At 34.2% G+C, this 23,602-nt stretch overlaps 2 protein-coding genes and 1 pseudogene across 5 annotated transcripts; 1 reads left to right on the forward strand and 2 right to left on the reverse strand.

Annotated features, from left to right (window-relative positions):
• LOC120162113 (ribosomal RNA-processing protein 7 homolog A-like) lies at nt 1-2,816 on the forward strand. Its single transcript, XM_039172289.1, has 6 exons — nt 1-155; nt 264-398; nt 699-824; nt 1,111-1,208; nt 1,751-1,958; nt 2,641-2,816. Exons 1-6 carry the CDS (start codon nt 92-94, stop codon nt 2,724-2,726), a joined length of 717 nt encoding a protein of 238 aa, XP_039028220.1. The 5' UTR covers nt 1-91; the 3' UTR covers nt 2,727-2,816.
• A 440-nt stretch (nt 2,817-3,256) lies between these two features.
• On the reverse strand, nt 3,257-21,698 carry LOC120162114 (agamous-like MADS-box protein AGL12). Of its 4 annotated transcripts, none has more exons than XM_039172291.1 (9): nt 21,688-21,698; nt 8,810-8,919; nt 8,581-8,767; nt 8,315-8,396; nt 7,891-7,952; nt 7,703-7,802; nt 7,572-7,613; nt 3,596-3,637; nt 3,260-3,381 (listed from the first exon to the last, which is right to left on the reverse strand). In XM_039172291.1, the coding sequence occupies exons 3-9, from the start codon at nt 8,760-8,762 to the stop codon at nt 3,295-3,297; spliced, it is 597 nt and encodes a 198-aa protein (XP_039028222.1). In that variant the 5' UTR covers nt 8,763-8,767; nt 8,810-8,919; nt 21,688-21,698; the 3' UTR covers nt 3,260-3,294. The 4 variants fall into 4 exon arrangements, with proteins under 4 accessions (XP_039028223.1, XP_039028224.1, XP_039028222.1 ...); XM_039172290.1 differs by having other exon boundaries at nt 7,572-7,610; nt 7,700-7,802; XM_039172292.1 differs by lacking the exon at nt 3,596-3,637 and having other exon boundaries at nt 3,257-3,381; nt 7,572-7,610; nt 7,700-7,802.
• Nucleotides 14,460-17,927, reverse strand: LOC120162112 (annotated as a pseudogene).
• Nucleotides 21,699-23,602: the final 1,904 nt, after the last annotated feature.

Below are 23,602 nucleotides of genomic sequence, written 5' to 3' on the forward strand. Positions count from 1 at the left end.
TGCCCCTTTTCTCTGCGCTTTCAATATACGTATTCACCATTGCAGCAGCTATTTTAAGCTTGGGAGAAAGTTGAAACTTTTAAGAAGTACGATGAAGAATAAAACAAGTAAAGAGAAGGCTAAATCTGTTGGTATCGCCGAAGATTTTCAAATGGGTAAATGTCAATGGAAAATTTTCAACTGATTTGTTTTCGAATGATCTTTGTATATATGTATTTAACTCTTCTGCGATGGGTGTACTTCTTTTGTTTCGTTGGTTTCAGTGGAGAACTTAGTTGCAACCAAACAAGGGAAGAAAAAGGATAAATTAAGTAAGACGAAAAGAAAAAGTAAAGAGAAAAACGCTAGCGTTGGAACTGATGATAAGCTTGTTGATGACAACGAAGTTTATGCTCAAGGTGTGACTTTTATTTTTAATTTTCATATTTTTTTAAATAAATGGTGAGAGTAAGACCGAAGACTCCATGGCTTATACTTCATAGAGCAAGATGAAAAGCTGCAAGTTCTAAATAATTGATAGGATTTGTTTGGTTTACTTAGAATTTCATCAACTCTTACATTGCATTTGCAGACTCCATTATGAAAGTAAGACTAAAAGTTGTAAATGAATGGGCTTTTTCTTTTGGTTTATTTAGAATTTAATCAACTCTAATATTGCAATTGCTCTTTGATGTTTACATAACATTTTTTTCTTCTAGACAAATGTAGAAAAGATAGAAAAAAGAAATCAAATGGTCAGTTGCTGGAAAAGAGTATAGCAGCTCAAGAGGATGGAGTTTATGAAATACCTTCTGGAGACGACGATTGCTCAAAAGGAATGAAAAGTATGAAAAGTAGAGATAAACTTCCAAAGCAGTATTGTTAATATTCTGAATTTTGCTTTGAAACTTATTAGTGTTAAGTCTTATTTCCATCTTCGTTTAGGTTATGCACCGCAGTAGGCAATATTGCAATTGTTGAACTTGTAGCTAAAAGCCAGGTTTTTTTAATTGATGTTAGCATGCCCTTTCTTATCTGGATTCTAGTTTGATCATGTATTTTCCATTATCAGTTGATAGACAAGTTTATCGCTTTATAGACATTTGATAGGTAAGTTTTCTTAAACTGCAGAATGGCTTACAGACTACCACCAAAGCAGGCCTGGCTTGAAGGTATTGCAACAAAGGATTGACGAGTTTATAATTGCATACGAGGAAAAAATTGAACAGGTATTTTTATTCTTGGTACCCCATGTTGAATCATAGCAATACCAGTTTTGTCAAGGCGTTTACCTTAGCATTACACAACAAAAACGCACGTCAAGCCCTTATAGGCAAGGTGCATTTGATCAGAGGAATGCACTTGGTATGCTTAGGTGCTTTTTCTATAAGACAGTAGATAAAAAGAGAAAAAACGGTTGTATAAGGAGAAAACATCAAACTCTTTACTTCGATGTTTGAATATTCAATGACAAATCCAAGACTGTTAGACAATCATGCATGTTGGCCAACAAAAGAATGAAATTTCTCATGCTTCATAGGATTTACATAATTTTATATTTGTTATTCCGCATGCACTCACACACAGGTAGCTGAGCATCCTTTTGCACTTTGTGGCACATGGCATTTAAGATTTTAATGCCTATACTGCACCTTGCACCCTTGACAATATTTATTTATATATACTGTTATTTATGAACTTTTACCTTTACACATTGTTAGAAATGTTTTTCTTCTTGTTATTTACTATTTGGGTCATTATGGTGATATAGGAAAGGAAAGAAAAAGAGGCTCGTCTTACGGAAGGGGGATGGATACTTGTTGAACATCATAAAGGAAGGAAAAAGACCACAGACTCCGAAAGTGGAACTACGGTAGGCTCTGTTTCCCAGGCTGCTGTGGAGGAGAAATTAGCTAAGAAGAAGAGCAAAGAGGTCTCTGATTTCTACCGCTTTCAGAAAAGAGAAGCCCAGAGAAATGGTATGAATGATATTCAATTAGGTGTTTCCCCCCTTTTTTATAATACCAATATGTCCCTATTGAGTTTATTGTCAACATTTTCTGGTGGGTTTTAGTTAAGTTGTGATTAACTATGTTGTTGGGTGTAGATGTTAGGATTAGCTGCTTCTCATTGCACATAAGTTTACACTTTTCTTTTCTGCTTTAATCAATTCAAAAAAATTGTATGTTATAGTTGGTCAAAATTGTGTGTGCTAGGCGACCGGCAGGCTACGTTTCTCCAGAATTCATTAAGCTTGAAATACTTGTATCCAGCAGACTTCTGTAAAAGGGATATGACCCACAGAAGACCTCCCAAAATCATGGAAAAACTTGTATACCTTCCCACACTCGCCTAAATTCAAACAACGTAGTTGGCAGGAGAATATTGATGGGTACTGCATGCTCAAACTGGAGTGGAAATTTTATTCATTATTTATTTTTTGAATACACTGATCGTCATCATTCACATTTGTAGAGACCATCATCGTCATAATTATTTATATTTGAATAGTAATGAAGGGGGGTCCAGATCCCTCAAAATGACCTTTACTTCGATGTTCTGCTTTCGGCAATGTCTTGTATGTTTCAAATACACTGATCATCATCATTTTGTATGAATGCTGACACAAAGGATTTACATAACCTTGTTTTCTCCTTGCAGAACTTTTGACACTCCAAAGCAAATTCGAGCAGGATAAAAAGCGGATTCAACAGATGAGGGCCGCCCGAAAGTTTCGACCTTATTGAGATCAAGAGTTGAACCTAATCTCTCTTTGATGGTTTCATCATTGCTGCATTTGCGAAGATGGAACCCTGACTACCAATTTGGTGCAATTTGTAGTTTCATACTATACTGGAAAATCGACTGCAATCTCTCAACTAGAAATTTTACAATTATATCAACAATTACTATCATTAAGAATTTTTTTTTTGAAAAGAATCATTAAGAATCTTAACTCGTTGATAGTGATTACACTGTATGCGTATCATGTAATCTATGCAATGCAGACATGCTTTGCAGATGAAGTTGTTCGAATCCAGTAAGAATAAAATTTAAGTTTCATCAATAATTTCATTTACTTCTAGAACAAATAGATGAAACATACCAAGTAAGAACATATAATGTATAATCGAACTTAAAACTAAAAGCAACTCAATCATTTTCAAAATACATTAAATTTTAACTCCCTTACACACTTTATTTCATCACACGAAGAGGAAAAACAAACAGGAACAAGAGCACTTGATTATTCACTTTTATACTAACTCATTATCTTTAATTTATATATGAAATTATACGGTAACATTCTAAACATTAAAATATGTTATTTGCTATGGTTAGTGGGTGCAGCATATTAGTGGTCATTGTAGTAAAGTCAGTGTTGCTGATATTCTCCTCAATCTGAAAAACAAAAATAATCATAAAAAAACAACTTTTGTCAGTCATTGTTGCATCTATTATTTCTACATTAACGCATAAATTTAAATGGCATCGTTAAATAATTTTTAAATAATGGCATTATATAACTAACAAAAATACAAATTTATGTGTATTCGAATATAAATCATTATTATAACCCTTCAAATTTAACCATTGGTATTGCTTTTCTTATTACCGTTTCAAGAAGGCATTTATTTGCAGCTTTCATTATCCCTTCCTTTATCCAACAAAAAGAAAAACAGTTATTACACAAATATAATAATCAACTAAATATGTATATATATATATAAGCACAACTAATAAAACTTTAATTAATCAACACATTTTTTAATTATATTTGAAACTATTTTTATTTTTAAACTTAGTTTTTAATTTAATACTTTTGTCAAAATCTTTTCAAATTTTAGATGACTATTCAGATTTTAACAAGTAATACAATCATTAGATAAGTCTGTATATAAACAATTACTTTCAACATATCTACTTCTTTTGACTTTTTTAAGTGATTATCATATAGAGATTATAATAGAGGTGTTTAAATTATACATAATTAAAAAAAGAAGTGTTTAAGTTATATATTTTGTTTGTTTACGTATTTAATTTATTTTGTCAATATATATGTAACATTTATTTTGTTACTATTTTAAGTGTTTGGCAATTAACATGTGTTAAAAAGAATCTGTTATCTAATCAGTGTTCGACACGTAACATGTTTTTTTTATAAAAAACCCCCTAATAATCCCTATATTATTCAATCTCAAAACTCCCTAAATCCTTAAATTCTAAATCTCTAAATCTCATATGCCACCACCGGTCACCCTTTATGTCGTCGAACTCCCACCAATCGATCGCCTCTTTATCGTCCACTTCACCACCAAATAGAATAATCGCAACACTTAGTTACTAATCTCGTCATACAAGATCCTTTTTTCACTCAACCATCGCTTGTCCATCGTCATTGGTGAGGCTCCACTATAATGACTTGGAGTTAACTTATAGGAGTTGACTCAGGATAACTTTGGCTCGGTTTAGAAGTATATTTGAACCTTTGGGACAAGTTGGGTCTCTTTGGGGGGGGGGGAATTGAGACGATTTGAACCAAGAAAAGAGGAAAAATTATATGGAAACTGAATGTTAAGGGATCAATTGGGTAAATAACTTATTGAAGAAAATCAAGTTGATTTCTCCCTTGATTTTGTGATGTCACTGTGGGTTTAGGGGGAAACTTATAGGTTTTCACGTATCTTTCGTCACATTGTCTTTTTTCCTTCAATAATTTATTTTTCTTATTCTTCCGAAGCAAAAAGACTTCATCTTAGCTTTTGTTGAAGGAATCCCATCTCAAATAAGATAAGAAACATTTTAAGGAATTCCTGAACTTTAAAACGAGATCAATGTTACTCATTTTTGAAGATACGAGCAAGGGGTTTTTATGATGGTTTAAGCTTTATGGCCAACTTGAGAGTATTTAGAGTATATTTATGTTTTTAAATTCATCCTTAATTTTTATTTCGTCGGTATAAATGATTATGACTTTTTTGTTTTTGCTTGTGTTTTTATTAGTTATAGATAGAGGATAACCGTCTAGTGCTAGACGCAAGGAAAAGGGTTGGAGGAAATTGATATTAGGGTCTTCGATGGTGTTTTGAGCTAAAGTAGTGTATTGTTAATCTCATAGTAGATCATGATACTCATAAATATGATGTCTTACGCGTGGTATATTAGTTGTTGAGCTTATTTGAGTGATATGCATGTTTGATAGTTAAATTGATGAACTTATTGCTAAAAATAAGTTAATTTGATGCTAAATGAACCAATAGTACTCTCTTAGACCTTACAAATGAAGTATGACCTTAAATACAGTGTGTAGAGAAGAATTGCGAGTGATTTCTAAAATATAAAATGATATTTTCTAGGCTTTGTTATCAGTGTCATTCTTTAAGTATTGATAATATATTAATATGGAGTATACACATATTTGCGGTGTCGATATTATTCCTTCGTTATAGATATTGAATATTGAGTATTGATACTAATTGTAAAAATAAGATTCTAGTGTGTCAATTTGATATTGATATTGTACAAGAGTATCGATACTAAAGGTTGAGAAAATATTATTTTACTCCTAGAAAGATGATATGTAGTGATTCAATGAGGTTAATGAGATGAATTAGCTTATTACGATTAAAATGCCCTCGAGGAGTACACATTACCAAAATACCTTTATAAGTATAAAATTACGAAAATATCTCCATAAGACTAATCGACTAAAAATAATGACTTAAATACATAAAAAAAGAGAGTATATAGCATAGAGTTCTAATGGTTGACCTTAGTGGCCTAAGGTATTTACTTGTTAGCTTTAGCGACGTAAGTGTGATTACTTATATGGTATTAGTGATGAATGATTATATACTTATATTATGTATTTACTTATGTGGTTTTAGTGACAAATGAAAATGGATATCGATGTGACCTTAGTGGCGAATGAAATATGACTATTTATATGGCCTTAGTGTGAATAAATATCTATGTAAGCGGTCTTAATGACGATATGATAAATATACAATTACACTTATGCGACATTAGTGACGAGAACTATCTGGATATCCTTAATTACATACTTGATGCTATATGAGATTGAGAAACATTATTATATTATCATGATTATGTGATTGTATATCTATTTGTTGACTATTGATGATGGAAGTTCATGGTTAGGCACTATATTCTAGGACTAGCGAAAGCATAAGACTAATATTTGTCAAGGAAAATTAATTAATTGATCACAAATATATTATGCATTGGATTTATTAATCATGTTTATACTCATTGCTGATTGTTTATATTGTTAGCATACTTATGTTTACGAATTTCATGATGTATATTAGATTAATAATATACTATTGAGCATACGGAGTTCAACGTTGGTGGAGTACTATCACTTCAGGATTTACAACATCCACTTTTATGATACAATATTTGAGTACTATATTGAGCATGTATATTCATAGGACTCTTATGTATATTCATAGGGCTCTTTTGTGTATTTGGTCTGTTACTCTTTTTATATTTTGAGATTTATTTTGAGAAAATTTATAAACTAAGCTTCGACTTGTAAATATGTTTTAACATCACTATGAAATTTTATGGTTTGCTTTAAAAATGATTTCATATTATGATCAACGAAGGAAAATTTTAAAAGCAATAGTTGTTTCGGTGATCTAATGTGACCTGCTAGACCCATTATGTAATGGTTCAGGTTTAGTTTTTTACAAATACCGTCGTTCGAACCTTCGCTCTCAATTTGATGTCCTACTGTTTAAGGGGATTTGAGGATTTAGAAATCCGTGGTTTTAAGGATTTGTTTCCGAAATCATAAAATTTAAGGTTTCTTAGACATTTTGAATTATTTTTTTAGAAAAATAATATTAATCATAAATTAGTGTCACATATCAAACTACCATTGATTGGATTTTTTTAAAGGTGGTTGGATGATCTTAAAATATTAATAGAATGAAATTTAGGTTTCTTAAATGGTAATAAAATAAATGTTCGAAATCTACTTTGATAAAAAAATATTAGACGCCTAAAATAAATAAGAGGAATAATTTATATATTTATTTTAAGAAATTATTCCAAATTATAAAGCTGGCATGACATGTTTAGATGACTTAATGTATTTCTCATCAACTATGTAATGTGCTACAATATCATTATGTTAAAGGATGAATGGCAAATAACCAATGGGGATTAAAATATTAAAAATCAATAATATTATTGATAGGTTTGTAGTTTTTTATAATTTAATATTAAAATTTAAATCTATCAATAATTAGATGAGGTTGTACTGTTTCGAGTTATATATATATATACCTACTTAATAGTTAATTTTAAAATATTTATCTTTTTAGTATAATATTATTTATTTATCAATAATTCGAATCATGTACTATATAGGCAAGAGCGATTTTCCCAACTCAATTATTCATAACGAATGCAATTTAATATAGTATTTAAAAAACATTAAATGTCATCTTAATAGTAAATTTCTTTTCATTTTCCCCTAGAAACCAAATATTTTTTACGTTTTGTTTGTATGTAAATACTTACAAAAACCAGAATGTATTAATATGGACAGTCGTACTAACCTTGTCCCTTAACATTTGAATTTCTTGTAACATAATGTCCATCTGCAGTTCATGTAACAAGTTTAAAAAAATGCAAATGAAAATGGTATTACATAAAAATTGAATTAAATTATAATTAAAATGACCATTACCTTTGTTGATCGAATTTGATTGATCCGAATTTCTAAATGCTTTTCAAGTACAAGCAATTCATCCAGTGACATATATTCACAACCCCCTCCAAACATATAACTGTAAAAAAGAAATAAAAAAATATAATATGATATAAAAATAAAAGACAATTATTGATATGTCCGAAAAAGAATAAATGAAAGTCTACCTGAGACCTTTCTGAAGAATTTCGATCTCCTGCTTCAGCATGCCAATCTCCTTTTTAGCATCCTAAAATTTTCAAATAAATAAATGGGAGAAAAGATTTCAATGATCTATTCATACCCAGAATTCTAACACTATTTCCTTTTGGTTTGTTGAAGCAGAAGAATCTGATTCAACACCCACTTTGCTGATAACATCATACTGATAATATTTTTTTATATCAAACTCGATTTATCTAAAAAATCATATTTTTATTAGAGAATGTTTTTTTAAAGTAAATTTATATTAATATTTTAATAATTAAATTCAAACAAGATGTGTTCAAAACTATACATGTTCATCTTTGATGATTTCATGGGCTTATTTATTAGTTTCTACGTAAAACTTTGTAAAGAAATATGTGTGTATACGAAGCGTATATGACTTACCATAGGTTCCACCATGGGTTCATCAGGCAGCTGAGGTCCACCAGTGTACTTGCCATACCTCTCAATCAGCTCTTGCATGGTCCTTCATTTCCCAAAAAAAAAAGTATAAATATTTCTTTGTTTTTTATATCTCTAGTAAGCTCTTGCATGGTCCATGCATGTATTGTTTTATTTTGTATTAACAATTTAACATACTAAGTTTATACATACATGTATGTATGGTTGTGCAAGAAATGAAAATGTATTGGGGGGACATGAGAAGAGACCCTTTGGTGGCTAGTTCATAGAGCTTTCCATGAGCGGAGAAAATGAAAACACCAATTTCAGCATCGCAGAGCACGGAGAGCTCCTTAGCCTTCTTAAGGAGGCCAGCTCGGCGCTTGCAGAAGGTAACCTGCCGTTGCACCGGGTTCTCAATGCGCTTCATCTGAACTCTTCCACGGCCCATCCTTTGAATTCGATATCGCTAGCTTTCGATCTTGGGATATGATATGATCCTGTGCACACAACCTCCCACTAGTTTGAACTAGCTTCGAGGTTGTCGCAATGCTGCTTTGGATTTGGTCCTTTGTCCAAACAACTTGTTGCTTCTCTCCGGTTTAGAGCTTCAACCCTTATATTCCTCCCCTTAGATTCTCCTCAATCACTTTCCCACTTTAAATATCGATTTTGGTCGACACCCTTCTTTTTCACACTTGGTTAATTCCATAATACTCTCTTTCCCACCACTTACTTTCTTCCTCAAATCCTTCTCCCACTATAAGCTTCAATTTTCATTTTAAATAACAAAAGTTCCATTAGTGCTTTTTTACTAGCTTTAGGGTGCTTCTAAAAACTTGATTTGCTGTCTTTATGATAGGAAAAGTTGAGAAAATTCCATGAGCTATGCGCAACAAGTCCCTAACCAGCCAATGAGTCGTCCCATCACAGATTCCATGGCTTTCCCCCCATCACTTTCTCCACATATCTTGCCCTTCACGCTTCCCCCACGGTTTTCTGCTTCAATTTATTTATTTTTAAGTGGGAACAGTAGTAATTTAACAACATCAAAAATGAAATAAGTATTTAAGAAGTATCACTCTCGTGTCTGAATCTATTTTTGATCAAAGTAAGTGTTTATTATTTTATTTCATAACCATTTTTAGGGTTGAGTTATCATGTTCGATCATTACAAAAATCGTTATACTCGTGATTTTAAAATCAAAAGAATTTGAAATCATAATAAGTAAAATCAAACTGATTTCAAAGAATTGATGGTTTAATTTGAGATAATATTTTAAAACTAAAGTGTTTGTGACTCATGATTCTTAACCTTGAGGTCGTGGGATCGAGTCCCACGAAGGGCATTTCATAATTCGGAGGTCTCTTACGGAAGCTGCTCTCAACCTGATGTTGGGGATAGCCTACTATCTTACCTCCCCCTACCTCATATATATGGGAAAAAGGGGCAGTTATTTTTTAATTATAGAAAAAATGAGAATGAAATGACGTAAATCAAACTTAATACTAATGGTGAACAAGATGGTGACTTGAACAAAGGTCGAATGGATTATGAAGGTAGTACAAGATGGTTATTTTTTTACTATCCCTGTATTTTTTTTCCTTTCTTTTTCTATTTGATTACCCAGAAAAATGGAAGATGATAGAAAGAAAAGGTGGGAAAATAAAATCTAAAGAAGAAAAGGAAGATGAAAGATTATGTCCCATATATTTAATTGGGCAGCCAATCTTTTTTAACAAACGTAATAAATCGATCTCAAAGTAATTGTATAATAAAAATTCAGCACACATTTCGTATAATTATTTGTAATCAAGTAAAAAAATAAATTATAAATGAGAATTTAAATATAGTATCTAATTGAATTCAATTATTGATTTCAATGGTGAGAGGTGACATAATTTTTAAGTAATTTAAATTCAAATAATAATATCTTCTAGATGCACGTGAGTTTATTTAAGATTATAGTAGAACAAATACTGCCATAAAATAATTTTTTATCTTGTATAAATTAGAATAGAAATCGTCTGCCCTCAATAGTGCCCCTCTTCCTGCCCCTCACCATTACACTCCATGTAGTCATCTAAAACAACAATTACACGCCGTGTAATATTAGTATTAATTATTTTAATAATTATCAACATTTATTCTTATGTTTTTTTCTGCCAGAATTTGTTTTATATGTTTATGTTGGGTTTTTTATATAATTTATTTATTTACAAGGGTAAAGTAGGCAAATGATCTACTGACTATAGAACGTTGATTTGTTGAATATTCAATTATTAAAAGTTATAAAATGGTCATCTGATTGTATATCATTGTTTTATCGAGTCTTTCGATATTAAAATTTACAAAACGATCACCTGACTATTCATATGTTCCAAACTTATTCTTTTTCGTTAAAAATTGACGTTCGTCTGAGCTGAACTTTAATATGTTGGCTGATATATAATTAAATCATATTTTATTGATGTCTATTGGTATCGCCGTTACTTTTAAACACTAACTCGACGACATAATATAAACAGTGAATCAATCCACAAAAGACAACTCATATATGGTTCTAGGATCATATTTTATCATTATCATATCATAGTCAACATGTTAACGTTCAACTCAAACGATTGCCAATTTTTTACGAAAATTGGTGGGTTTAGAACATATGAATGATTCAGTAACCATTTTAAAACTTTTAATATTCAGGGGACTCAACGCAACACATGTAGTCGAAGAACCATTTATGTATTTTACCTTATTTATTATTGATTAAATAAAATTATATTTTATAAGATTTTTTAAATTAAATTTATATTTTAAATCATTTTAATATTTTTGCCGGAATTTATTCATTTTTAATTTTTTTAAAAAATTAAATTATATTTTAAATTAAATATAATAATAAATCATTTTTAATTTAAATAATATTTTAATATTTTTAATCATTTTTATACAATTATATTTAAAACAAAATTAATCATTTAATTAAAAAAATTAAATTTAATTAAAGTTTATATTTTTAAGTAATTTTATTTTTATATTAGGTGGACTATAACTTTTAAATCTTATTATGTATGATATTATGCCTGTTTATTATAATTTAAGTCACAAAAAATATTCTGAATATAAATTATAACAGCATAATCTAATCGTGTAATGTTGTGGGTGCGTGTCAAATTTTAAGTTGTTTAAAGTAGCTGCTGCTTTTCTCAGCTGTAGCATGTCATTTCATGTTCCAACCCAACTCACTTACCATCCAATGAACAACTCATGATAGATTCCACGCCTTTTTAAGAAAGATGATTTTTCCCCCCTCAAAAAGTTCTTAGTCATTGTAAGGTCATAAAAGCATTGGGTGCTTTTTTTCTCAAAAAAATATATTAAATTACGGCAATGCCCACCCCACTCACCATGGAAGTGATTCATTTTTCAAAAGCGATGAGGAAGAATCTTGTCAAATAAAATAGATTTTTAACTTTGACGTCTCCAGATCAAAGCTTGCTTAAGATTGGTCTTAATCATTCGACACTTGGATATTCTCTCCAAAGCTGCCACGTGGATACTTGCTTTCTCTTTGTGATGTAAAGTTTTGATTCCAATTCGATGATAAACTTCTTTGCAAAGAATATGAATGGATACTGAAATCTAAAGGACTGCTTTAAGCTTTAAACAAGTAATTCTCTATGCCTTAGTTTAGGAGTAGTGGAGTGCTTCTTTCATATGATAATAACAATTAATTTATTGAACTTATTTACCATGGTTAGATTGATTTTTTTTTTCGTTCGCCATAATCTTTAATTAATTAACATTCATATTATATAAATTTCTAATCAACTACAATGTATAGACAAAATTTAAACAATACTATTTCTAGGTCGTAACTTGTGGGATGAAATCTAAAGTTTGACCACAAGATCATTATAATCCGATCAACCTACAAATAGTCATTATAATCTTATAACCGACACTTATATTAACAACTATTACAAATACTCCAACCAGGATAGGAACAAAGGCTAAGTTTCTCCAACCTTAACTCCTATTATCTATTTCCTCATAAACCTTTTCCTTTTTACAAAAACATTAATCAACGATTTTTTTTTCACCGACTGCAATTTACCGTCAAACTAGAATAATTAAATCGCTAATGGCCGACGAACCCAGGCCCATCAACTATACTCTTTTAATTTTGGTTGATGTTTCAGTAGTGTTATACATCCATTTACACATGGCTAAATCCAACATTAAACAAGTAAAAAAGGCTTCGCAACTTGGGAGAGCCAACCATAAGATCTGTCCTACACTAGCTTGAAGAGATATATTAATGGAGCCCACTTCTTTGAGATTATTTTCAAAATATTTTAGGATTATTGATTAAACTGAAAAGCACAATCCCATAATTAATTAAATAAGAAACATATAACAATAAAACCAGTGTTAATGGCTATCAAAAGAGGGCTGCTGCTTATGGAGGAAATAGTTTTGGTTCCAATGCCAAGGATTATCCTCGAATCGACTCCCTTACTGCACTGAAGTGGATGAAAAATATGGCTTTATGTACTCCTATATTTCAGTAATCAGTGAAAGAAATTACTACCCTAATGGATAGTAAAGATATAATTATTAGGCATATTTTTAGAGCTGCTAATTGGAAATCGGATAAATTAGCTAAAGAAGGAATAGGTTGATTAATAGGTTGTGTGTTTAGGTTGTTAAGTTTCTGAGTTGGTTGTATTAGTGTAGTTAGTTTGGTGTTTTACGTGTTATGTTGTAACTACCCTAATGGATATAAAGATATATTATTAGGCATATTTTTAGAGCTGCTAATTGGAAATCGGATAAATTAGCTAAAGAAGGAATAGGTTGATTAATAGGTTGTGTGTTTAGGTTGTTAAGTTTTCTGAGTTGGTTTATTAGTGTAGTTAGTTTGGTGTTTAAGTGTTATGTTGTAACTACCTAATGGAGTAAAGATATAATTATTAGGCATATTTTAGAGCTGCTAATTGGAAATCGGATAATTAGCTAAAGAAGGAATATGTTGATTAATAGGTTGTGTGTTTAGGTTGTTAAGTTCTGAGTTGGTTGTTAGTAGTAGTTTGGTGTTTAAGTGTTATGTTGTAACTACCCTAATGGATAGTAAAGATATAATTATTAGGCATATTTTAGAGCTGCTAATTGGAAATCGGATAAATTAGCTAAGAAGGAATAGGTTGATTAATAGGTTGTGTGTTTAGGTTGTTAAGTTTCTGAGTTGGTTGTATTAGTGTAGTTAGTTTGGTGTTTAAGTGTATGTTGTAACTACCTAATGGATAGTAAAGATATAATTATAGGCATATTTTAGAGCTGCTAATTGGAAATCGGATAAATTAGCTAAAGAAGGAATAGGTGATTAATAGGTTGTGTGTTTAGGTTGTTAAGTTTCTGAGTGGTTGTATCAGTGTAGTTAGTTGGTGTTTAAGTGCTATGTTGTAACTGAAGTTGTTAGGATCTGACTTTGTATTATTCTTATATTAATAATCTTAAGCACTCTTTTCCTCCTTTCAATGTCTTTCATGTTAATGTTGTTATTCTTACATTAATAAATTCTTAGGCCCTCTTTTTCCTCCTTCCAACGTCCTTCATGTTAATGTTGTAACATGGAGGTTATGAGGGATTTTTAATGAGGCTACTCTATTTCTATATAAAAAAAAAAACCAATGTTGAAATCTCTAACAATTGAATTAATAGAGGACGAGTTAAATAATTACGCCAACTTTAAAAGATCGAAAATCTTAGCAACAGTGTCATGACAGTGGCTTAAGTCAGGAGGGTGCAGCGAGCAGCTTGCTTGCGGCTCCTCCTTCTCTTTCTAGATCTCTCGGAGCTTCCGAATTTCATCGTTCGATTTCATTTGAACTAATTGTGCCTCTTCTGCCTTCAGCCTCGCCGCTCCTTTCAACGTCTTTCATGTTAATGTTGTTATTCTTACATTAATAAATTCTTAGGCACTCTTTTCCTCCTTCCAACATCCTTCATGAGGGATTTTTAATGAGGCCTACTCTATTCTATAAAAAAAAAACCATGTTGAAATCTCTTAACATTGAATATTAATAGAGGCACGAGTTAATAATTACGCCAACTTTAAAAGATCGAAAATCTTAGCAACAGTGTCATGACAGTGGCTTAAGTCAGAGGAGGGTGCAGCGAGCAGCTTGCTTGCGGAGCTCCTCCGTCTCTTTCTAGATTCTCTCGGAGCTTCGAATTCATCGTTCGATTTCATTTGAACTAATTGTGCCATCTCTTCTGCCTTCAGCCTCGCCGCCTGCTCCTCTGCTAACTGCTGCTCAAGCCTGGCAGTCGTCTCCTTCAGATTTGACTCGACCTATACAAACATCATCATTCATTAGACACAGACTGTGCAAAGGACATATCAATGCTTAGATATGAGAAGCAACAAGCCAACTTGGTAATTGATGTGATTTTAGACACGATACAGAAAAGATAACTAAAACAACACAGCCCACAAAATATAACATGAACACAATATGAATACATGAATATATCAATATAAATACCTTAAATATGGTAAATACATAAACATGACACGGTATAAGAGTAAACCTACATTGATGTTAAACTATGTTGACCAATGCCAACACGCCTCAAATTAAGAATAGACAAGGTCAAAATCCACACTTCAGGGAAACAGGAATAAAAAGACTCATGAGATTCCCATCTAAGACAACTATCAGGGATAATTTGAAGGGGTATATGGGAAAACATGGTGTAGGATTCAAAAGGCTACATGGTTATGTTTTGGATAAAATGAGGCAATAGCACCAAAGTTCGTAAAGGCACACATTTATCTCACATCTTGGCTTTCCCTTGTGTTATCAGGTTTTATTCATGGCCTGGATTGCAACCATAGAATATGGCCAAGGGGGAAATGATCTTTAAAATCTGAAATGAAAACGAAAATAGCATCATCATCGACTATAACAAGAAAGATACTAGGTTACCATTTCAATAATTCGCATAAGCTGCTCTTCATATGATCTTTCATCTGCTCCTTGGATATTTCTCTTGGAGTAGCCCTTTAGAGCAGCAACAACTTTTGATCACGGAGTTTAGTTGCTCCTTTCTGTGTAATAGATACAGCTACAGTAATTCTTTACACTAAAATCACAACAAACTAAAAAAGAAAGTAAAGACTTAACCTTCAGCTCCGCAAACAACTCATCAGTATATGGTTGCCCACCGTTCTTCTCTATGACCATGTTCACAAGTGAGAGAAGATCCTGAACTTGTTCCACCCTCTTGGTTTCATCCATAGTCTTGTTGTCAAAAAGTACAAGACGGTTTTCACAAAGACCTAGAATGTCCTGATCAATTTAAAGTAACAAAAAAAACAAGTATCTGTTGTTATCGCACACTAACAATGTTTAAGTTCCAATACTCCAAGTAAAAACAATAGTAGCATAAGATCAGATTATATGTATCAAAATGTGAATTGGTAAAGGTTATTCAACCATTCAATGCATGAAAGAGATATATGCTTCACCCAAAGCCTAAAATTCTATAGTCTTGTTGTCAAAAAGTACAAGACTGTTGCGGAAGATGGCTATCGGATAGAGCAAAATCGCAACTGATAATTTGAGAAAATAAAAATGAAGATAAAAGAGACACAATTTTACGTGGAAAACCCCTAAATAATAGGGTAAAAACCACGAGCAACGGTATAAGAATTTCACTACGAGAAAAATAGGAATTACAACCTCTCTCGATCTACCAAGGAGAAAACAATGATAATTCTCTCTTGATAAAAATGAGAAAACAACTCTCAAGAAACTCTCTAAATTCTCTCTAGTATTGGAAGAAAGCTAGAATGCTTTGGGATGGTTTTGAAGCTAAATGAACTAGGGTATTTATAGTTGAAGCTTTAAGGACTAATTTGTAAATACCCTAAATTACAATGACTAATTGTATAGTTTTACCATCCAAAATTTTCAACAATTTGGTGGCCAAATTTGACCAATTTTGCCACCCCATTAATGCCACCAAATTGCCACTCATAATGTTGACAATTGATGCAATTTGGTGTGCCAATTTTCAATAATCTCTCACTTGAAGATTTGATTGGAACAATCATATCTTCACACCATTCTTTCTACCTTGTGTGTTTCATGTTGCTTACGTTTCTGACAGGCCAAAGGAGAATCGACACCAGGTAAATTTATCAGCATTGATTGCCTTCGTCATGAAATCTGCTATGTTGTCTTTGGTATGGATCTTCTGCATATTTACCGTTCCTTCTTCCACCTTTTCACGAATGAAATGATACTGAACTCGTATGTGCTTAGTCCTTGAATGAAATGCTGGATTCCTTGCTAGATGCAAGGCGCTTTGACTGTCACAAACAGAGAGACATACTCTTGATTGTGCCCAAGCTCCTCCAATAGCATCTTCAACCAAATTGCTTCTTTACTGGCAAGAAAGAGATATATGCTTCACCCAAAGCCTAAAATTCTATGCCACTCCATTCTCCTCCAATTTCAGAGCGGAGAATACTGATCATAGTTACATTGATCGATTTTTTAAGCATTATCTTGATGCTCAAGGAAATAGAGTCCACAAAAAAAATGTCCAAATAAACTTTAAATAGAAAGCAGAGACAAAAATAACAAAACTTATAGATTTTGTATAGAAAAAAAAGGAAGAAAGAACATAAATGCTTATAGTGAGATTACACCAGAACTCAAGATTTTCTTAAATCAAACCACCCATGGATCTAGCAGCCCTTGAACAAAGATAAAAGGAACTGATCATAAAGTTTATGCCATCCAACACAAGCACCAATAATTTGATCACTAATCCCAACAGGCATTGATGATACATAATATAAATAATCATCTAACCGTATCTAAATCAAATTCATGAAAAAGATGATATATAGGCTATTAGGACACATTTTTTCTTTATAGCCATCACTTCATCAGGATAGTAACCTTCAGACCTCAACAGAGAAGCGAACAGATCACAATAAAGTCAGACAAAAATAAAACTTCATGTTGCATTTAGTTTAGGAAGAAACCTTTAATGGCAGCGGACACTCACGGCCCAATAATCCTCCAATGTTTCCTCATTTTCTTCCAGCTCATCCCACCAGTAAACACAACAATCATGTAGTTAACAATTTTGCTTCCGAACAAAGTCTGCAAACTGTGCAATGCAGCTTCCTCTTCTTGTGAAAAACCGGTCCTAACCGAGAAAACAAGAACTGCATGGATTCCATCCTTGGCAAGATCAATACATTTGACAATTTCTTTTCCAATGAATTCAGATCCAGCTGAGAAATCAAACAACCCTGCAATGATATGGTAAATTAGTCCTAATAGTTAATGCATTGATAGCCTAGGAAAGAATAACATTTTCCATGACCCAGTTAATGATATAACCATAAAAATAATAGGAACAACGACACAAGACACTGTACCAGGAGTATCAATAACATTCAAAATTTGCCCATCTTTGAGCATTGTTTTCTGTAATTCACAAGTACTAGTAACCCCTAAACCACAGTCCTATTACCATTTGAAGGTGAGGTGAACTCCAATCATCATCAATTGCACTTCCACCCATCATATACGATTACCTGCAATATTACAAAACACTTTTACCCTTAACACAATAATTTCAACATTGAATTACAAAAGTACATCTCATCTGTCAATAAACTCCTCTTTTTTTTTCTAATGTTGAAGTTTACAATAATCTATGAACCAAAAATGGACTCCAGTCAATTAAAAATAAACAAATATAAAATATAATAATATTTGTAACTCAAGAAAAGCAGTTCATGGAGTTCCAGTAATAATAGCATTAACTTGATTATCCCACTCATATTAAAACGCCTACATTCAGCTGTAACATCAATTATTACAATCAACCAGGTTAAACACTCTTCTCAAATCTTGTCACATGGCTTAACCTCAGTAGAATCACTAATTTTTTTTCTAAATACTAAGGGCAGAAATTCAAATTCCACCCAAAAAAAATGAAAACCATGTGCAATAAAAAACCCGGGCTCAAAAATCAAGGACGTAGCTTCACTACAGTCAAACTAACAAAAAGAATCGGGAAAATTTCAAGGTCCTTTAGTTTTCTAATTCCCGACCTCATTCCAACAAACCAAACAGCATTAAATTTTAATCATCAGTAAAGGATCGAGCTCGAACAAATTTAAGAGCAACTCAAAATAATCTGGAAACTTGCAAGGGTGTTTTCGTCGTTCAATTTCCGACTTTAATCCGATAACAGCAGCATGAAGAAGGAAATATCAAGAAATATGAAATCAAAAGAGTTGATTAAGCTTATAGACAACTTACCGGAGAAACACGAAGCTCAGAAAGGAACAAGAGAAACCAATGTTGCTTTAAATGTATACAAAGAGAAAGAAAAGGAGAGTAGGAAACTTTTTTTTCTTGAAGGAATAACTTCTTACATTCTAATATCATCGTCAATTACAAGTTGTTTGATACACTCAGGTTCATCCAGAAAAAATTAGACTGGATTAAGGTTCGATAAGGCCTATTGAATTAAGGAGTGAGCAACTCTATTCGCATCCCTACAAACATAATGAACTTTAAAAGAATGATGATCAACTAAACTTAATCTTGCCTCATTGAGTAACAATCCAACTATAGAAATGTCATGGGTCTTTCTAGAGCTCCTGTTCGACAACCTGTACATAATCGATATGGCATCGCCTTTAATAATAACATTGTTCCACCCATTCTCATGCGCAAAGCGAATACCTTGAGAGAAAGCTGTTGCTTCCGTAGACTCGACTGTAAACGAATGATTGATTTTTTTTGCCATCCCTCCGATTACCATACCATGCATATCCCTCGCCACAACGCCAATTGTCGCAACCCGAGCATCCTTGCAGAACGCCCCATCCACATTAATCTTAACCTCATCCTGATTTGGTTTGTACCATTTACAGTTCCTATGGGGTTGATGATCAACAGTTGAGACACCGAAGGAATTCGAAGCCTGCTTAAACTCCTCAATCAGATTCGAAGAGTTCAAAATGATATCTCTATCCGATTGTAAGTTCCCATTATGCACCAAATTGTTACGCCGGTTCTAAATATTCCAAAGTAAGGCAAGGAACAGATCAAATCCTTCACTACTTAACTTAGATTGAACATACGATAGCTAAAGGAGACAAGAACTCCCATTCCAATCAACAACCTCTTGGGGAAGCCCGGACATCGAGAGAACCATCTTCGAAATAGGGCAGTCTTTAATCGCATGCAACACCGATTCCAGCTCTTGATTACAAAGCGGGCAGATACCATCTCCGAGGTTAGCTTGTTTCAACTTTGACCCCGCAGGAAGAGCTTCATGGCACAGGCGCCAACCGAAAATCCTAATTTTTGGAAGAACATTCGCCTTAGCCACAACATTCCAAATACCTTCCACAATCAAGGTGGGACAACTCTGAATTTTAAGCCAATTGTAACCCGATTTAGCAGAGTAAAATCCTGAACTATGATGGCTCCACAATATCATATCACTCTGGACTGGCGCAATCAAGGTATTCAGGACTTGGGAAGCATCCTCCCTAAGAAGCACCCTGTTCACTTTTGGCTCATCCCACCTTGCACTCACAGGAATCATAAACTCCGCCACTCTAACTGGATGATCAGTCCGATCTAAATATCTTTCCTTCCAACAAATGGGGCTATAATCCCCCCACTTGTCCTCAAACATACGAGCCCTACTATTAACCCCACCCTCTAGAAAAAACCGTCCTTAAGAGCCTCTTTGGGAAGTACTTAGCTTTAAGGACCTTAAGATTATCATCTTGTATGAGTCTCCAAATCTGATTTCCAAGCAGTGCAATATTAAACAAGCTAAGATCCCTGAAGTCGATACCTCCTAGTTTTTTTGACCGACAAACCTTGTCCCATACAACCATCGGCCATCATCTAGAATTCTGCTTGCCTGACCACCAATAGGACCTTGCTTGAGACTTTATATCTTCAATAACACCTTCCGGAAGCAGGTAACAGGACATAGCATACACTGGAAGGGCCTGAACCACCGACTTGATGAAGACCTCCCTCCCTCCGAAAGAGATGAGTCGTTTTGTCCACCCCTGAATCCTTTTCTCCGTCTTGTCTTTGATGAAGTTAAAAGCCACTCGCTTACCTTTTTCAACAACAAGCGGTAAGCCGAGGTCGTTCCCTGGATCCACGGCCTCAATAACCCCTAAAACACTCAAAAAGCTCGATCGATCTGCCTCGGGAGTATTAAGGATGAAATAGATGCTTTACTTTTCAAAATTCACCTTCTGACCTGAGGCCTTTTCGTACTGATTCAGAATGCTCTTAACTCTGTGCAACTCCCCAATAGAATTTTTAATAAACAAAATACTATCATCTGCATACAGCAAATGAGAGATTCTCGGCCCTCTCAAACTAGCTCTAATGCCCTTGATCTCATTCATTTTTTGTGCCTTCAGAAGTAACTCGGAGAGTCCCTGAGCGCAAAACAGAAACAAATATAGAGATAAAGGATCTCCTTGACGGAGTCCCATTTGAGGAATGAAAGAGTCAGATAAAACCCCCATTAATACGTACTTGAAAAGAAACAATGAAAATACACTTTCGAATAAGATTAAAAAAGGAATTATTAAAACCCATCCGAAGCATAACATCCAAAAAGAAAATCCCATTTAACTCTATCATATGATTTCTCCATATCTAACTTAATGGTCGCTCCCTTATTAGATAATGAATAAGCTCATGAGCCACTAAGAAATTATCCGAGATACGTCTACCTGGGACAAAGGCACATTGGTTTTCGGCAATACAAGCATGCATCAAAGGCTTTAAGCGATTAACAATAGCTTTGGACACAACCTTATAAATGTCCGTGCAAAGGCTAATCGGTCTAAAGTTCTTCATTAATTTAGGACTGGTAACTTTGAGAACTAACACGATAACAGTACGATTAACAAAATAAAAGTCAGACAAACCATTCAACAGACTTAAACAAAGTTCTACAAAATCAGTTCCAATAATATCCCAAAAAGAGCGAAAAAGTTAACTAGAAAGGCCATCAAAACCTGGGGATTTTGAAGGGTTAACTTGTGAGAAGGCAATGATAACATCCTCAGCGGTGAAGTTCCGGCAAAGCATCTCAATATCACTAGGCGAGATACATTGAGCAATGGCTTGAAGGATCTCCTCGTCAGGTGCCGCTTCGAAAGATCGAAAGAGAGAGGAAAAGTAGCTTGTTGCAACACAAAATATATCCTCCAGTTTGTCACACCAAATTCCCCCTTCACTCTCCACCCCCTCAATCCAATTCTTTTTTCACTCTCCACCCCCTCAATCCAATTCTTTTTGCGACGCCCATTTGCTCTAGTATGGAAGAAAGTAGAATTACGATCCCCATCTTTAATCCACGTAACACGAGATCTTTGAAACCAAAACTTCTCATCCTTATTCATGATGTCCTTCAGCTCAACCAACGCTTTCCTACGTTGCTCGCATGACTCGTCTGATACTGGACCCGAATTAATCCAAAGAATGTGGCTTCTAATGCATCTATCATCCCTCTTCGCTTGACCTCTTCTCGCCCATTGCCAAGTACCAAGCATATCCCCTAAGTTCCCCACTTTAATCGAGAAAGAGTCATCGGTGTTCTCCCAAACATGTTTGACAATTTACCGACATTGATCTTCATTAGCCCAACACGCATCAAACTTAAAATAGTCTCTTATAGTGGAACAACTCGGGAAATGACCCTCCAAACTCAGAGAAATCGCAGAATGGTCAGACATAGCCGTCGAAATCGTAACCACGGAACACTCCGGGAACAAGAGCCTCCAGTCATTTTTCGCCACAAATCTATCTAGTCTTTCACACACAAAAGACTTGGCTCGGGTACCACTAGCCCAAGTAAACCATCAAATCCTAGGCCGAATGTCCCACAGATCCGCTCCACGAAGACATTGTTGAAACTACTCCATATGCACCCTCACCGGTTTCCGACTTCCTCTCTTTTCATCCGGATGTATAATTTCATTAAAATGACATCCCAAACACCAAGGGAGTGAGGCAGTAGATGCCAAATGAGAAACCATCTCCCAATTATGCTTCTTGTCCGACCACGCACTACGACCATAAAATCCCGTAAAATGGAATCTCTGCTCTTTCCAAAGGATTTCCACATCAATATGAAGATTAGAAAAGCTCTGGAGAGAAACCTTGATACATTCCTTCCAAAGCATCATTAGACCCACACATTCATCCGCTCTTTCAACTGAGAAACATCCGAACATCTTTGTAGCAATACGAATAGCCTCCGCCTTATTTTTCTGTAACTTTGTTTTAGAAACAAAAACCAACATTGGGTCCGTTTCGGAGATCAATCTCCTAAGAACTCGAACTGTCGTAGGGTTCCCAAGCTCTCGACAGTTCTAGTTCAAGATCGTCACGGCGACTGGCGGGGCTGAACCTCAGCCACCGCCGTCAACATAACATCACTGATACGTTCCTCCGGTAACTCGCTTGGGTCCTCCTCCACACTAGTACCAACTTTAGAATTCAAGGTAGAGTCAGATATATGCACCACCTGACGATTCACTCGTTTTGCCCTCCGCTTTCCTTTACTCGACTCCCCGATCTTTCTCTTCCCCGAACTCAAAAAACCAACCTCGACCCTCACACTCGATTCTCGGTCAGGCTGTTACTCCTCCACTATATCACGAACACGACCGAGGAAAAACTCCAGAAAAGTTCGAGGTAGGGTCAGACGGATCAATATCATCCTCTTGATTAGAGTTTGATGAGAGCATGAGATCTCTTCCCAATATCCACAGTCTACCTTGGGGAGTCCTTGCAACCCGTTCTGTAAGCGGGTTGTTCGCCGAACTTATCATCGATTGACCATTATTCTCACATTCAACATAAATAATCCATTCCCTTCTTTTACTACTACTCTCTTCTATCCGCTTATTAGGTGACACTCTGAGCCATTCCCCAAACTGGAGAGGTTGCTGCATTTATTCTGAGAAACCCGGACATTCAGTAAGCACGTGGCCAATTATACCACACTTATGACAAAAGGAGGGTAGGCGTTCGTATTTGAGCAAACACTTCCTCGGTTGCCCATTCGCGAGCTGCCTCATCTTGGCACATCTGCGCAATGGCTTGGTGCAATCAATCTCCACTCTAACCCGAAGGTAGTCACACATTCTCCCTCCTCCGGACCTTGTATCAATAGCAATGGTCTTC

This window comes from Hibiscus syriacus, unplaced genomic scaffold (genome assembly GCF_006381635.1).
Source record: "Hibiscus syriacus cultivar Baekdansim isolate YM2019G1 unplaced genomic scaffold, ASM638163v2 tig00111402_pilon, whole genome shotgun sequence".
NCBI classification, from domain to species: domain Eukaryota; kingdom Viridiplantae; phylum Streptophyta; class Magnoliopsida; order Malvales; family Malvaceae; genus Hibiscus; species Hibiscus syriacus.

Coding starts and splice junctions, on each gene's coding strand:
- LOC120162113 (XM_039172289.1), top strand. CDS start 92: ATGAAGAATAAAACAAGTAAAGAGAAGGCTAAATCTGTTGGTATCGCC. Junction 156..263: donor CGCCGAAGATTTTCAAATGG/GTAAATGTCAAT, acceptor CGTTGGTTTCAG/TGGAGAACTTAGTTGCAACC. Junction 399..698: donor CAACGAAGTTTATGCTCAAG/GTGTGACTTTTA, acceptor TTTTTCTTCTAG/ACAAATGTAGAAAAGATAGA.
- LOC120162114 (XM_039172291.1), bottom strand. CDS start 8,762: ATGGGCCGTGGAAGAGTTCAGATGAAGCGCATTGAGAACCCGGTGCAA. Junction 7,953..8,314: donor AACCCATGGTGGAACCTATG/GTAAGTCATATA, acceptor TGAAAATTTTAG/GATGCTAAAAAGGAGATTGG. Junction 3,382..3,595: donor ATAAATGCCTTCTTGAAACG/GTAATAAGAAAA, acceptor TTTGTTTTTCAG/ATTGAGGAGAATATCAGCAA.